Consider the following 17552-nt stretch of genomic DNA (forward strand, 5'->3'; position numbering starts at 1 on the left):
TGGTTATTACTAAGTCTCGAGCCCTCTGATGCCCATGCATCAGAAGGTTTACCTATAGGCGGCAATCGTTATTTCCCATTTTAGCTGTCATAGTATGCTACAAAACTTCCGAGTAAAATGAATAACCCTTCAATAACTCGCAGCGCAAGACGGGGACGAAGTAAAACATATACGTATAGACATGAGCGAAAATCTGAAGACCACATATCCCGCGAAAAAAAAAAAAAATTTTTTTTCTTCGCGTCGTAGACACCCAGACTGAAATCAACTAGCCCGCAGCCCGAGGCGCGTTTGTTCTACCAGTGCAATACATCCCGAGAATTCAATGTTGCACGACTGTATACTAGAAGAAATAAAATATAATAATAATAATAATTGTGATGCCGCGGTCTCTAGACTTTTGCACCCGAACGTATACAGATACTTGAGGTGTGCTGCAAGTACCGATGATTCATTCATTCTTTTGTCGATTTTAATTTACACAAATCATAAACGCAGGAGGTTATGGGGAAAGCCCCACAGGCGAGGCCTTGAGGGATCCTCGACACCCTTGGGAACATCGACCAATAGTTGGTTCATTGGTGAGGTGCCCCTCGACCTCCTAGGTCCCTCACCACCTCATCAGTGAACTAGCTATGGCTCTCACTAATGAATCAGGTAGCCCGAACAGTCTATTGTGAATTATCCTTTATTGGATGTCCGCAGAGAGCGCTGCTTCACAAGGAAGAGGAAATTCTCCAGCGCAAGCGAAAGGAAACTCATAAATGCGTACTGTCTCGGTTTCAGCGTTCTTCGGCGCAACCTTCAGTATGCGCGAGCGAAGCCGGTCACGCTATATGGTCACGCGCTGCTGCAGCGGCCGCGAGCTCGAGCTAGGAGCGCCGTCTCTGAAAGACACAGCCGATGACTAAACCCCTGAACTTCCCTTGTTTCCACAAGATGACACTAAATAATTCACAGCGATGTCTCTAAGGTGTGACGATTAGTTTTCTTCTTTTTCCGGCTGATGATCACTCCGCACAGAAGAGCTGAATTGACGCTAAAGTTGAGTTTGTATTAGCAAATTATCACTTCACTAAAAAAAGAAAGAAAGAAAAGAAACAGGCCACTCGATACACCGTCAAAGGCGGCTTACTAAGCCAGAAAAAGAGACAAAAACGGAAGTCGGGTTGCTGACAACAACTTGAAGACGTTGCGAATGTTGACGGCGTCTGCTCTCAGCTATAGCCAATTAATTTTGAATACTACATCGTATTCTAAAGGTGCCAAGGAGTGGAATTAGGAAGCTGCGCGATAATTTTGTATTGCGCCGCACCGGCTCAAATTAAGTTCAACTTCCAGAAATCCATGGAGTGTACGTCGCACTTACGTTACAAATTCAAGAAACTGAAGTTTGGTCTTCGGTTTCTCTTTTATAGTACCGACCTCTTACCTCGAAATTAACTAAAATCGAGCTGAGAAAGAATTCTTTATCAGTCTGAAACTGATTCGGGGTGTCTCTTTGGCGTCCATGTTAAATGCTTCTGCACAGTGATATTATACCTTATACAACAGTGGGGGACACAGTAGAAGTCTGTAACGAAGGTTTCAACATGGGGACTCACCTTGGTCGGTAACACGACAGTAGTGCCCAATACATAGACAGCCTCAATTCACAGTCCTCTGTCGCCCGATTACCGTTTATAAGCTTAAGTGCTCGGGATGCAGTTATCATGACTTCAGAATTGTTAATATCGGTAAGAGATGGCATATACTGTACAGTGTGCTAATACACCGAACTAGTTTATTCGCGTTCCCGTCAACTGCCAGTGGAACGAAAGAGACACCGAGTAAAGGTATTTGGCAAATCTTCACTGCTAGCTAGTATTCTTAAATAGCAAAGGAGGTCACTTTTACCGCGAAAACATGTCACTTTTTTTCACATATCACACTTTTACCATGTTTTCTGACGCGCACACGCCAGAAAAGGACGCATATGTGGACCACGTGCGGCTGATGACGCCTTGGTTAAGTTGCCGAACAAACTCCCTGCGACGTTCACACATTGTGGCACGCCACTATCAGCACCTTTCTTCTTTGCTTATAAAGGATTTACCTTGCATTTGAAAACAGAACAGCTATACAAGTTAGCATCGCTGAACTATCGGAAAATAACTCAAATGTATGTAGGAAGTAAAATAGATACTGAATGTGCAAGCATGACAAAACCAACGAAGGTCTCGAGCTCTGCGAGCTGGCAAGAAAGCAACTTAGTCAATACACGTGATTCGAATTGCAGTGCTGGCTGCTGCTAGCAAAAACGTTTATTTGAAGTAATGTAGTTAGAAGGTGGAGATGCGGTGTCAGCATACCACACATAAACATTTGCGAAATTCGCACAGTACGCGACGGTTCGCTCAAGCGCGCACTGCCTACTGCGTGCTCAATGAGGCGTTTCTCGCTGTCAGCGCCGTCAGGAAAAAAAGAAAAAAGGACGAAGTGGTTAAGTATGCGTATTCTACGACTCGGGCGGAAACGCGACAGTGTAGGAAAAACTTCGCAACCAAAGTCTTCCCTATTTTTTTTAAAGTTTAGTTTCGTTTTCAGGCAAATCTTGCAACTCCAATTTCGCAAGCGTTCTGAAATTTCTTGCCTGAAGCCAATAAAAACCGCTTGTTGTTTCTTTTTCCTATTTCCCACAGGACTTCTACTTCTCGTTAAATCAAAGCGTTTTGTCACGGTTTCATTTTGCTGAGAGGTAAAAAAATGTTCGACTAATCTAACTACTGTTCTCATTTACAACCACTTAAAACCATCGTGAACAAACAGAAAACCAACTGTACAAGCTGTGAACTCGCAGTAGAAGCTGTACAAGTGAACTCCACATATAAGCAAGCTCCGTTTTCTTTTCGGCATTTTTCTGGGTTGCACAAATTAAGGGAGGTATGCATGTACCAGCCAACCGCAATCCGTCCGCGTCCAGATATTAAATAAACATGCCTATAGAACGCATACGTCAGCATGTTTATTTGCGGAGGAAAGCCGCCGCAGCATCGCCGAGTAGCACAAATATACAGATCACCGCCGTTAATAGAATGGATCATAAGCGCACTCGTCAGCATGCCGGCGCGCAAGCCCCACTTGCACTACTACTGCACGTCTGAAGAAAAATGAGAAGTCCCGTCTTTCTTCTTTCTGCAGCAATTAAGGCGCAAGAAAAGCTCTCCTCTCACGTACGCACTACGCAAATTCCACCGCTACCGTGCGCTCGTCTGCCAAACAAGGCACCTGCGAACGTCAGCGCGCGACGCGCCGTTTCAAACAGGATGTGGGCCGCTTCGAGTTTCGAGAGTGACTCGCCCAGCAAAACAATACAGGAGGGGGAAAAAGAACAAATAAACAAACGCGCGATTAGTCTCCGCAGTAGTCGTAAGCATGAGTCAACTAACGCGAACCAGTGATTACGTCCTCGTCTATTAGACGGGCGCGCCGTCGGTCATCTGTAAACGGGGAATCGGTTCCGCATTTTTACGCAAAGATTATCGCCAAAAGCAAAACGCGACACTATCGACGAGTGCAACGTCTAGCTGCTGACAAGGAACTTGCGAGGAACGCCGGTAATAAAACGAAACTCGGGCGACCCGCGACCAGACGCTTTTTCGGCGCGCGTGCGCGTAGGAGGGGAACCCCCGCAGACATCAATAATATATAGGCGCGCGCGCTATGTGACACAGCGCAGCGGGGATCGCGAAACGAACGGACGTTCCGCTTGTGGCCCGTTCTCCAAGACAAACTCCTCCAAATAGGAAGAGAGACGAACAGAAAGCGCAGCGCACACGCCGGTTCCGGCACGAACCGCGCACACAAGAGGCCGAGGCATTGACCTTCCCTTGGCTCGCTTGAGGGATCGATCCAATGGAAAACTGCGCCCAATTGCTACGGGATGCGAGCGCGATGCGCGCTGGCGGCGGCCAGCTTCCGTGCACGGTAGATCGCCAGCGCGGACCGACCGTTTAGCGCGATCTTGGTCGCGAATCGAGAATCACCTTTTGGCCTGGAAACTGCCGAGACGAGCTTCCTTTGCGTGCGCGAACCGGCGGTGCGGCACGGTCCAGTGATCAGTGGGAGGACACCCCACTCCTGCCCACATCGCGCTGGTGCGCTCGCCGCGACGAGTAGGAAGGGAAGCACGCGACTTTCCGCGGCCACAGGTGCCTCGAAACGGATGAGCCAGCGGTATTTGCGCGCGCGGAGGAAGGTATTTGTGAAATAAACTTCCATACAGCTCCAACCCGGGGGGGCCACGAAAGGAAGACATCTCTCGCTTATTTTTTTTTTCTCCTCCACATCGCGACGGTTCTCTCACCTCGCCAGTGGTCCCGTCTTTTTGGCCCGCTGACTGAGAATCCGCTCCACCACCGCAAGGTTCCCATTACGAGAGGCTTCGAGAAGCTCCTGCTCCTTGCCCATGCTGCGGAGTATCCCCGAATCGCTGGTCTCACACACTCACATTGCGATAGCACAGCTGATTAAAGACGCACGGCATCGCGACTCGCACGGGAGGATACATCGGAGAGCGTAGCTGGCGGAGTCGGGAAGATGGCTTCCGTTTGCAGAGTGGTGGTTTGGTTTCGAACTTATAGAAAAATATATTTACTAACAAATATAAAATATTATAGCTAAACATAATAAATAAGTAATATTTTTATGGTTTATTTGCACTTTTATTGCAATTTTTTAATGTGCGCAACTAAAGCTCCTTCTTGAGGGCTGCTTATTTTGTTTGTTTATCGAGCGTAAGCGCGCTCGCTCGCGCCGTTCTCGTGTTTGTGTTGTGCGAGTTGGAAAATGTGTGTCTCCCGTGAAATTGTATTGGTGGTGCCATTTGCCGTATACAACTTTCATCTGTGAATATCTGAAGATGAGGTCCATTGTGATTGTGTTGTGCTTTCTGTCTTTCTTGCGCGAGGGAGAATTAAAAGGTAAACTGCTCTTGAGTCTGGTACGCCACAGATCCGTTTCTCGCGCAATGTTGTGCCGGTCATTGGTTCTGCAAAATATTTAGGAAGTGCTCGCCCGGTTTTAAAATATAAACATAGTCCAAATCACTTATCGGCAAAATGCAAATTGGGCACTGGCGGCTTTATGTCGCATAAAGTTCCTCGTTAACTCGCGCCGCTTTATTATAGGGGCGTTTTATCCACTTGACATCAATCCGACTCAGCAGCACATTGTGTCGGGCAGCACCCTTGGCTTAGTGTAGAGTCAGCTTACCACGAGTGACAAAGATTACGCTTTTCAATTCCGTGCTGGTTACTGCGCAAGAAATAAACGGCTTGAACGTCCTTGTCATTGACAGCACATTCAGTTTGTAGTAGTATGATTATTTAAGTGACTAACGTGAACTTTGACTATGACTCATAATGATGGTTAACGTCGCAAGCGTTCATATGGCAACGATTATCTGTGTATTCTGATAATCTCAATGCAGGTCATTCAGAAAGTGGACGAGTGACCTCGTCGATTTGTGACGTCAATGGATGTATTGCTCCTCTTCGCGCAATTCAAAGTGTGTCGTGGCGCGTAGGTTGTGAAGTTGTCGGTGGCGCAGGATAACCTTCTAACTTGCCTTTGTAAATTTGAACGACTAGTTCAATTAGAACAGTTTTATTTAAAGTCTATGAAGTAACGCTCATTGAGGACATAACAGCTAGCCAGCTACCCATCTCAGTACCATCCTAATAAAGTTTATGCCCTGATTATTTGCTTAAGTACAGTAACTCGCGGCGCGCTGACAAAGCGCTGACAAATTACGAAGCCTTCATCTTGTTAAACTTAGCCAGAAAGTGATTTAATGCTTGGTGAATTTAACAGAAACCTCGCCTTAGGGTATTCTTAAACATTGTCGTTTGTACCGTTTAACTGCAAAGTAACACAGGAAGGTACTAATGACACGTGCTTACTGAGGAATCTTGTGTATTCGATCATATTGAGATCTGTGTAAATACTTCGAGACATTTTAAAACATGTCTATTTAGCCGCTGGTTGAACTTTGTATGGTGCACAGTGCAATGTATGAAGCGTGGATATTTATTGTGATTATTGTCCCGTGTTAGGCAAGTTGTAAACCAATGATCACTGTTGTCACAGCTTTTGATCATTATTTCACTCTGTTGTAAATGGCGTGTGGAATGACTCGTGCGATGTTTTGCTTTCATAAATCTGGTAAACCATGCTCGCCAATGTACCCTCGACTTCCGTCTATCTTTGCAGATGAACAACTGAAAGTAGTAGACAAAACTGCTATTGATGTGTCGAGTGGTTTGAGAACATACCACGTGAGGACTTCAGTGGCCGGACGATCAGTGACTCCTTTTCATGCGTACAGCATACCGTCGGATGCAAGTTTCTTGCTGTTCCAAGCTCACACTCAAAATGTGCCAGTGACTATTGCGTACAGTGCTGAGACGCCGCCCCCCTCGACAGAGAGTGATACAGGAACCAACACAGGCTTGGTTGTTGTGCTCAAAGCATGGGACACAGATGCCAAAGTCTTTATCCACAACCCAAGTGTCGGCAACATCACAATGCTACTCGTGGTCTCCTTGCACGGCTCTAAAGGTATGGCGTTACCATTGCCTGCATTACTCATGTTTTTCGCTCTTCACACAGAAATAAGAAAGTGCTGGATCAGAAATGTTGAGCATTTATAGAATGCAGAACAGCCTTATTGCATAAGCTCATAACTTTATCAAGGCAGAACTGTGTGTGGTGCTGCGGCCATATTTTTCAATGGAGCACACGACATTATGCTCGTGTGTCATTATTTATGTGACTGTGGTGTCTCCACAAAATTGTGGCAAGCTAGAAAATGTGAAATTGCAAGCCTGAATATTTTAATGCAGCTGTGAACGCTGCTGCCCTAATAGAAATATAAAAGGTATATTCTGAAAAAAGTCTTCAGCTTTCTTTGTTTCCATCTGCCATGAACGTTCTTGCTTTAATGTGAAAAAATGCTGCTTGTGCACTTTGAAAATGCTATATCTGGAAACATTGGGGCGTTTTGAACTTCTTGTTTTGATAGTTTTTGTGTTTTTATTGTGGTTCATCAGGCTCTAAAGACTTATGCTACAGTAGCTACACTCATGTAATAACTGTATCGTAAGTCTAAACGAAAGCTTTCTTCAAAAATCAGGGGTGTTTAGCATGTGAAAATTTCTAATAAAATAAAATAAAATATGAATATTTGCAAGAAACTACCTACAAATATAGAATATGTTATCATTTCTAAACAAAGCAAAATATAAAGTTTGCGTGGAATTGGTTTGTTTAAAAAAAAATGCTTGTTTGCTTTATTCGATACATGCACATAATGCTGTTCACAGCTGCAAGTCCTGGGAACATATTCTCAGACAGTCGCTTTTGGCTATATCACTTTCAGTGCACACTTATTGGTTGGATGAGCAAAACTGGATGAGCAGATTGACTGGTTGAAGGCTACGTCGGGCGAAGGTGACACTATCACCAAAAGTGATCACCTGAAAATGTGTACCCTGTTAACTGAACAGCTTGTAAATGAAAAATGACTGCTTTCACTCATCTGGTGCACCACGGCAATGACAGTAAAGGAACAACGCATCATCAGATGCGTGCAGAGTGCTTTGTTTATTGAAGGAGAGAACTGTGGTACTGCAGCAACGCACATTACTTTTAAGGAATGCAGAAATGACAAGCCTAGCCAAATAAATTGCTTCACCTAAACCACAACAAATTTGTACACACTAAACTAATTAAAAGTGAGACATTTTACTATTGAATGCTTGGAAACTATTGAGCTGAAGTTATCTGCCTCAATGCTTTTGATCGAGACTTGGTGACATTGCACCGTGACTTAAGCTCTTCAGCAGCAGAAACATTAAGAAAGGTCCTTGCTTTCATTGGTCTCTCTCCCTTGAAATTGCAATAATTGTTGTCTCTTATATTGAAACAGAAATGAATATTTCACAATTTTGAATAGTGAATCCTTATATCAGATACAAGTCAAATAGCAAACACTGTTCAATTTGTATACGACATTTCGAATACTATGTGTCCACACTACCCTATCAAAAATAGTTTACTGCAATAGCTCTTAAGAGCTCGTTACAGTCGTGGAAGGTACAACCACAACATACACAACCGTAAGGCCGCAGCATAGCGCGACAGCGGGCGTTCCACAGTTCCTGCCAAATTCAAGAGCTTTAAAAAATTTACCAACGATTATGATGCTCCCCAATGTGAAATTTGAGCCCAGCTCTATATATGTTTTCATTTTGCGATATATTGGGTGGCGCAAACAATCTGTTACATGCGCTGCCTTGCTAGCGGAGTGAAGTGTGGTGCGACTGCCTTGCTAATCAAGAAATTGCGAGAGGCAACAAGTTGGTGACGCATGGGCACTGCAGACGGACCTCCGCACATGCAGCGTTTTGTTTCTATATGTGGTATTAGTAAAAGCGCTCGCGGTGTGCCGTCGGTGAACAGACAACGGAGCGCTACTCTGGTGCTATCTTGTAGCAGTCATCATGTCAAAGCCCGTCTTACACAGCACTATGCTTTTCTTCTCACGCTTTCGCGATAACCTCCTCCTCCGCTTTCCTCTTTGCACTCTCTTTGCTATTGTGTCTTTCATCCCCGCTGCCCTCCGCATTTGCTCTTTCATCCTTCGCTGGGCTAATTTGCTCCGTTACCCTGAGGGACGCCGATGCGAAATGCAGGAGCAAGTGCCTAAGAGCTGCACTCTAAAAGCTGCATGGCTTGTAACAGCTTGTCTTGTGAATAAAGGAACTGATTACATGTAACTGGTTGCTGAAAAACTAACTGAATTATAGGGAGTGTTACTAAGCAATAAAAGTGATCGATCAGTTACAGAACTACCCAAAGTGTAATTAATTACAAGCAACCAATTACATGTGATTCATTATGTAAAGTCTGAAAACACTACATATTAGTGGGAGTGAGGCTTTTGTATTTAAAGCTGTGACTTAGAAACCTTTCTTTTTCTTGGCTAGACCTCTTGGCTGGACCCTTTGCACCTTGTACTCAATGTATTGTTCATCATGTATATAACCACTCCTGCTTAAGGCCTCTAATCAGAGGCTGGCAGTAATCTTGAAATAAACAAATAAATAAATAATAACATAGCTTAAAGCTCTTTTCACAACCTATATATGTGCCTCTATGGCTTGGCTTCCTGAATGAGGGTCGTGCATGCTTATATGTTGCCATGTTCTCTGATGATAATAAACTTCGGAGCTTTATGCCCAAGCTTACTATAACAATGCAGTTCACTGAAGCATACCACTATTCAATACAGGGCAAACAATGCATGTTATTTTACCCTGATAACTGTTATGGGCTCTTCCCTCTGCTGAAAAACATTTTGACAGCAGTGGGTGTCGTAATCCAGTATTACACGAACTGATTCACGAATCAGCTCCCTGTGCAACTGCTGCCAACGTCACAGTTCCAAACCCATAAACACTCGTGTCCCAGTCTTCATCTTCATTGTTGTGGCGTAGTTGTCATTGTCCTCTTGACATTTCTTAGAGAGCACGGAGTGCTCCGCATGGTGTTCACCATGTAGTTAGCAGTGAGCTTCTTAGAGGGTGCTGCATGTTTAATAGTGTGTACACACTGTCTAATGACTTTAGTGGTTTAATATGATGTTCTTTAGCTTTTTGCTGTTCAAAGCCTCCATAGCCTCCACACATGCACATTAGCGGATGGACAATGCCTCAAACAAAGTGAAAGCTATTATAGGTTGACATGGATTATCTTCTATTGGCATTCCCCCCCAGTTTCCTTCAGTCTCCTTTAAAAGGACATATTAGCAAGTTATTAAGAGAATTGCTTCAATTCACATCTGGAAATATGTTACGTGATGTAATCATAGTGTGGCATGACGTGCCAGCAAAAATGGTAACACTTTAAAATTCCATAATTTATTGTGGAATTTACCAACAACTTCACCTAAGGCAGTGCTGGCATGATATTTTCAACTTCCATTCCTTTTCGTTAAATGAAAGTCATGTATTTCAAACCCTAGAAAAAAAATTCACCGGATTACGATACTCCCTAATGCGAACTTTCAGCACACCTGTTTAGGTGTTTTAAATTCGCTCTATATTGTGGTAAAGAATTTGATCCTGAACGACAGGGTCCTCTCAGCAGCGGTGCTGAGCCTGTGCTTGGGCACCTCGTTGAGCAGCAATGGCAGATGAAAGATTTCCACCTGTTGTGTCACTCATTGTTCAGAAAGAAAGTGGTAACATGGGAATGTGTCGTTCGCGCGGAGCACATTCTCTAATAGGGGAGGCACAGGAAGTGTAGTGCATGCATTGTGGGTCCGTACTTCCAGAACCCACACCAGCGCTTTGTTTCCATATATGGTATCAGTGGACGTGTTCACCACATGCTTGATTGCCGCCAAAGGGCACGTCTCCTGCGGCAATCCACTTTTCTCTTCACCTTTTTGCCGTACTCTCCTCCTCTGCTTTTCTCCTCATGCTCTCTTCACGATTGTTGTACTTCATCCCCAGCTGCACTCTGCCTTCGCTCTTTCATCCTTCCCTGTGTTCGTTTGCTCGGTTACGCTGAGGGATGCCGACACTCAACGCAGGAACAGGCACCTAAGAGCTCCACTCTAAAACACTGGCAAACCTCAGAATGCCCGAAATAATTTACAACCAGCTTTTCTACAAACCAGTTCTGAATTCATTTATCAGGAGGTGTAGGTGTAGTCACCAGAGGGGGGCAAATGCCCTCATTTTGGTTTTTCTCACCTCATCCTCACATTGAAAAATTTTGCCTACCCTCCCTCGCCCTCACTCTGAACGCAAAAAAGTTTATCTACCTTTCCTTACCCTCTCGTTGAAAACGCTACCATCCTTCTCTTCTCTTCAGTTTGCTACAATGTCAAATAAACCATTTACTGGTCCCGCGAGCATAGTTTACAAACATTATTGCCTGCTGTGCCATTCTAATTGTCGAAGCGGGCTGCATTGCTTTGCTTATAGAGACATTGACTTAACCTATTAAGCCGTTCGCAGTGCTTGTGAAGTGACTACCACACCTGCTGCCTTTCTTTTTTCTTTTGCGAGGAGCAAGTGCACTCCTTAATGTAGGAGTCAAACAGCGAAACAAGGCACAGCCCAATTTTCTCGCAATTGCTAGGGTGAGCTGGCTGGTTTAATGATTAACTGTATGCAGGCGTAATCTGGGAGGCCCATATGACACCCTTTGAAATTCACATTTCATTGCCAGGCACACTGGATAATAAACATTGTATACCACACCTACGCGGGGATTGTACTAAGATTCTTAGTAGTATGGTTAGGATAACGTCCTTACAAGCAAGCACTCCTGAAAACATAGTGAGACGAGTCTGTTGTTTATTGGGCATCAGAATATGCTAACTGCTAGTTTTATGTTGTAGTACTTACCATCAAAGTTATTATAGAAAACTAAACAAAACTGTTTGCTCTGTGATGCTACTGATGAAAGAAAAACAGGGTATGGGTTTAGAGAGTTTGCCTGTCCAAGCGAGGGTCACAGTCTCCGTGGCTACCGCTTTGTTACGGCCTTGCTCACTGTCATATTTTTCAGCTGTTCAGGCATCTGCGAATGATGTATACTCTCAAAAGTTTCGAAATTTTAGCAAGCATACCAAAGACATCAACCACCAGAACTCGTAATGGCTTACAGCCTGCCCTTCCTACTTTTGCTTGCACATTTAGGCATAATTCAAGAGCGACTTTTGAGATTCACTCAACACACACATGGGTGAGAAAAACGTCAACAGGATGGACAGGCAATTGTGAAAAACCACCAGTTCTCAAGGTTAGATACACTCTTTCAGCAACTAGACACTTGAATTGGTAAGACTATTAAGGCGATAGTGTCAAGAACCCCGGGTCACAGAAAATCCAGCGTCCAGCATTGATTGTCTTTGAGCGAAAAAAATAATACCTAACCACGCAGGCCTTCCATGAACTGAACTAATTGAATTTCTTAAAATAAAATACGTTAAAAAAATCGTAAAATACTACTTGCACACAACCTACAGATAAGATAGTGTTGGATTTTGAATATATGAGAAAACATAATTTTGGTTCGTCGAAACTCAAGTAGAAACACCTTTTCCAGCAATTCTGCCATTTTTAGAGCAGTGCACTGAGCTTGGTTTCTTGCAACAACGTCATCCAGATGACCCAAGCAAGAGGTCACTTTTCTACCAGAAAGCTCGCCTTTGTGCATAGCATTCACGGCTAGCATTTCTCAGTAAACATCACGGTTACATAAGCTGCAGTTGCAGGGAAGTGTGAGAAGCAGTCAAGAGATCTTTGAATGCTATTGCATTCCACTCTTAAAGGCGAAGCTTAAGCATCCTCCAAATTTTTTACTGAATATATGCATTGGTTGCATGTCTCAATATGATTCACAAACCTCATCCATTGTTCACTATTTTTATATGACTCAAATTTCAATCGTGAGGTGGCAGTAGGAGTTGAACATGCTTCACTCCTTGTTTTTGCAAAACTGGTTCAGGTGGTACTCCCTACACATGAGCATTTGAGCCACCTTAGTGACCTTCAAAAGTGCCCTCTGCACGGTTCCCACAGTTGAGAACAGCCTTTCTATATCACCGAATGATGCAGTTAGGGCCGAGAATTCTTTCACCAAGCAGCAAAGGATGGGGTATTTGGTCTCTTTCAATCTCCAGTAATTAAGGGCTTCTTTAACAGACGGCATTTCATCCAGTTAAATGTCTACTGCAGTCTATTCAGTTTTCGATAATGGCTATGTGCTGTTGCCCAACTGGCTCTTCGAGGAAATCAAACATGGAGCTGCTGCTCTTCATTTTTTCAGTTTGAAATCAAGAATTGAACGGAAACCTGTCCATCTCTAGGCGCAAGGAAAACTAGGCACAAATAGGAAAAGCAAGCACGCATCTTATACTGATCTGAGGTACTGATCTCAGGCTGGAATGTTGGTTAGGATTATGATGTTACTTGCTAATGTAATCATGTCGTTGCACATAGTTATAGGACTTATTTACGTAGAAAACGTTGAAATCGTGGAATGATAGAAAGCAGGAAAAGAAACATTATCATGCCTAGGTCAACATTAATATACTTGCACTTACAGATTGTTATGGTTCCATGACCAATCAGTTTAAAATAAAAATAATTTATTCTTAGTTGAAACTACAATGTACATTCCTTTAAAGTAATGTTTTCACTATAGTGGAAAAGCCTTAGTTTCATTGTCGAGAACAATTGAAAGGTACGCTCATTAACCACGACATAAAATAGAATAATGGCATTTCAGTTTGAAGCGCACTGGCAGGAGCCAGTAAGCATTAAAACTTAATACTTCAAACACATCATGCACACAATCTATGTAACTTTTCTGCCCTTCAGCAATATCAGTCACGCCTTGCTCATTCAGCCTCACATCATCGCATTCACCCTTCCTTGCCCTCACCTCACAATATCCGCTCTCCATCACCTCACCAGGTGAGGGAGAGAGCAGATGCCAGCGAGGGCGCCCTCATGAGGGTGCCCATGTCTGGTGCTGACATCATGACGCAGAATTTGGCCACATGTAAGGAAGGCCTCGTAAAATTTTGCCACTACAGCTTGCTTGTTGCTCTGTTAGGCTGCTACATTGGGCCGCCCAATAAGTAGCAGCTTAGCACACTAACAAGCGAGCCGGAACAAGTGTCAAAATGTCATAATGTTCTGCTTCCAAGACCGAGAAAATCATTGCAGTCTGGGGGTTTTCCCTCAAATTTTTTAGGGAACATTTCCAAAACAAAAAATAAAATTTAATGCATGGTACTTCAATACATTTAATTGCAGTGTCTCAAGTTCTCAGGGTGGAAGCTAGCATATTTCTCTTTATTTCATCATCGGCTTCTGCTTCTCTTAACCCTGATTGCCAGGTCTGATACCTGTGACTCATATAATGTGAAGCATTCTTTGTCTACCACCTTATGGTTTTAACTTGATCGGTTGGTCGGTCGGTTGCTGGTCGGGTTCTTGCCAAGTAGATTCAACCTAAAAAAAAAAAGAATAAACAAAAGAACATGCACATTCGATACTTGTTTGGTGCAGCCTGATGTTGTAAGCATTACGCCAAAAATGCGTTTTTTTCTTACATGGTATTTATTTGCAGCATGTATATGTGAGAAACATACTGTATCCTAGAAACTTGCAAGCACTGGCCGACACATCTCATATTCATGGCTTAGAAAGGGCTGATAGATCACCTTGTGCGCACCATGCACCACATAAAAAAGTACAAGTAGTTTTGAACTTTAAAAGTAGCAAGGACAAGCAACTTATCAAGTCTTGGTACCAGTCTGGTTGAGACTCTTTTAAGTCATACATGTCCTTCAAGTGACCAATCGTTTGAGCATACTGAAATTTTGATGAAGCAATGGGTTCAGCATTTCCGTCCAACATGCATGTCTTCCATAAGCTGAGTAGTCCAATTAGGGAAAACATATCAAATGGCACGTTTTCTTCGTGGGGTGCAATAAAGTACCGGATGGTATTCTGATTCAAAATGAAATCTTTCTTAAGAGTCCTTTGAAGTGCATCCCAAAATAATATTGCATCTTTACAACTTTTGAAGCAATGCTCTATAGTTTTGGGTACATCGCAAAGGTGACAATTCACAGTAGATACAAAAATGCCTTTTTTGCGCAACCAAGCTTTCACAGGCAGTGTTTCACTGTGTACTTTGAAGAAAAATGTTTTGTACGTGGGGATAAAGGCATCTTGCATACTCGCTGAAGTACGTCAAGCCCTGGCAGACTGGAGAATGTAGAACGGTAAAGGGTAGGTGGGAAAATCATTGATATCAAATCTTGATTTGTTTTCTCGACACTGTGTAGAGATAGATATTTAGTGGAAAACGGAAATATACTTCTCACATAAAACCTCACAAAGGAGGTCACTCAGAGTATTGGGATGAAACTGCCAGATTGGGTAAAGCATTGACGAAGTTAACTTATATAAATGATCATTGTATTTGGTGTGAAATATCTCAAAAAAAGAAGAAACTATTAACTATCTCTCGCACAAATAGATGCACCAGACCAAGCCCACCACCACATACGTGTCTAAACATATTATCTCGCCTTATAGGCTCATAAGTAGAGGACCACAAGAAAGCTGCTAATATTCTATGGAAATGTTGAATGTAAGTCCGGGCACAATTTACAATCTGTAGTACATAAAATATTTTTGTAGCTATGAACAAGTTGCAAACTGCCGCTTTAGCAAATATAAGAAGGCGGTCTGGCATAAAGGCGTTCGCATGGCATTGAAGTGGTGGTCCCCATTCACACCAGAAATGTACACTAAACTTATATGCATCAAAAAGAACACCAAGGTATTTAGGTGGTACGCTTGTCCATTCTATGCCAGCATATTGAGTCAGTGTACTTTCCCATAAACTAAACCAATGACTTAAGCTTTCTGGACAATTTATAGGGGGACTAGAAGCTGTACCAAATTTTTTCAGTCAGTGATAGAACTTTGTCAATGCTTGGTTTGTCTGAGCAAAAAAAAGGTACCATCTGCATAAGCCAGTACTTTTAATTTGTTGCCCAAAATATTTTAACCATGAATGTCGCGGTACCTTAGAATGCTTATACACTATTTATTTATTTATTTGTTTGTTTGTTTGTTTGTTTGCTTGTTTGTTTATAGCCATTGTGTATTAGGCCACAAACGCATGCAGACTTCTCTCGTGCCAAAACTAACTAGCCCTTTCATATGGTCACCACTTGTTGATTATGATTCCATACTATGGCACATACCCACAAGTCAAGAAACGGGCGGTACGCATTGTGCACCAACTAGCTGTTTTATATGATCACCACATGATTATTATTTCCATATTATAGCGTGTACCAAGAGCAGGGGATCAGCAAAGAAGCGTGTTCGCATGTTGATTATGGTGGTGATATTATTATGGCAAATACCCACAACGTGGGATTCGCCAAGAAGAGGGCAGTACATATCGCGCAACTAACTAGCTCTTTGATATGATTGCCGCATGTTGGTGATGATTATAATTTCCGTACTATAGCTGTTGGTGATCTGGCATGATCTGGCCAGTACACTTACAATAAATAAGAAATGAAGAAATGCAGGTAGGTATAAGATTTGTCACATAGCATAGCAAGGGTGCATGAGAGCAGATGCATGCACCAGTTTCCTTTACGCCACAGACAAAGGAATGAAGTGGGCAACTTTATAGGATTTAATTAACCACTTCATGAAAGCTTTGCTTCACGTAGATTCCAAAATGTGTGTTGGATCTGCTTACTGTTTTTTCACACCAACATGTAATTGATGTAGGTTTGTGTGGCATGGCTGCCAAGGAGAAAATGGAAATTTGGCCTACTGCTATTTTGGAATAGTTTGTCTGTGCTGTTTCACAATAACTGTAGGGCCTCACATTTTTCAAGATTCAGTGTCTCCAAGAACTGAATATTGGGCTGAAAAAACAAAGTTCGAGCTCGCGCTTGAAAAGGCATCTACAGTATCTTCCAAGCTTGTGCAGCTCTCTTCATCTGCTTAACAAGAAAATAAAATTTATATTAACAACTGAGCCTGATGAACAACTGAGCCTCAGTGACTTCTTGCACATTTTTCATTCATTGAACTTTGTCATTTAGGTTTTCATCAAATAGGGGGCATAACAGAAGATAACCGCAACTGGGATTTCCTTTCTTTTTTTTTTTGTAACATATACAGGGATAGAAATGCTGTGCCAATTTTATCAAACTCCACTGTGAAAGAAATCCTGCTACATGCTGCACCAAATTGATGCACCTGCTCCGAATTGGGAATATTTTGCATGTGCGAGAAGGCACTACGCATTAAGTAACCATCCTTCTCAACGCACCCCTGCCCCCCTTGCCTCACAACTACAGCATACACGGCATGCGGCCGCAACCTTAACACACTTGAACATTATGCGGAACCTCACGGTGACACTGACGACAACTGCGGAAATTTGCCTGGAGTGTTGATATAATTACTCTCACAATAATAATTATGTTGATGTCGCATGATTGGGAGGGCACAGCTGTTTGACACACCTTTCTCACAGTTGCTTAGTGGTATATCGACAAGATTGTAAGGGACATTTTATTACCACTAGGCAGCCCGATTAGGCAAAATAAATTCAAAAACGGGCAAGGAAGTATACATGGACGCAGAAGTCGCACAACACAGACGTTATTCAATCCATACCTGCAAGGACAAGAATAAAAATACTGTCCTTGTTTCTGTTCCATCTGAATTTGCACAGCTTAGTCGTGCTTTTGATTAGCTACCAACTTGCTCAGCTGGTAAATTCAATTATAGAGATATATAGTGTCGATATAGTACAGCCACCCAATTGTTTAATAATGTTGCGTGGGCGCTGAACAGATGGTGCTTCAGTACCTTGCCTGGAACATCCTAGAGGACCATATGCTGTGACTAGCATGAGACTCAAGTGCATGA

At 42.9% G+C, this 17552-nt stretch overlaps 2 protein-coding genes across 3 annotated transcripts in view; one reads left to right on the top strand and one right to left on the bottom strand.

Moving 5' to 3' along the window:
- LOC135901320 (ankyrin repeat and sterile alpha motif domain-containing protein 1B) overlaps nt 1-4571 on the bottom strand; it is a 122795-nt gene extending 118224 nt beyond the window's left edge. Inside the window, exon 1 of one of the 2 annotated variants that reach the window (XM_065431064.1) lies at nt 4346-4571. In XM_065431064.1, coding sequence (XP_065287136.1) covers nt 4346-4449 — 104 coding nt within the window. In that variant the 5' untranslated portion in view covers nt 4450-4571. The remainder of the gene's footprint in view (nt 1-4345) is intronic. The other variant, XM_065431065.1, reaches the window with a different exon arrangement.
- Nucleotides 4572-4779: 208 nt separating this feature from the next.
- Nucleotides 4780-17552, top strand: part of LOC135901321 (transmembrane 7 superfamily member 3-like) — a 28542-nt gene continuing 15769 nt past the window's right edge. The window contains exons 1-2 of the mRNA XM_065431066.1: nt 4780-4961; nt 6253-6600. Of these exons, the coding sequence (XP_065287138.1) occupies nt 4901-4961; nt 6253-6600 (409 nt within the window). The 5' untranslated portion in view covers nt 4780-4900. The remainder of the gene's footprint in view (nt 4962-6252; nt 6601-17552) is intronic.

This window comes from Dermacentor albipictus, chromosome 3 (genome assembly GCF_038994185.2).
Source record: "Dermacentor albipictus isolate Rhodes 1998 colony chromosome 3, USDA_Dalb.pri_finalv2, whole genome shotgun sequence".
Classification (NCBI taxonomy): domain Eukaryota; kingdom Metazoa; phylum Arthropoda; class Arachnida; order Ixodida; family Ixodidae; genus Dermacentor; species Dermacentor albipictus.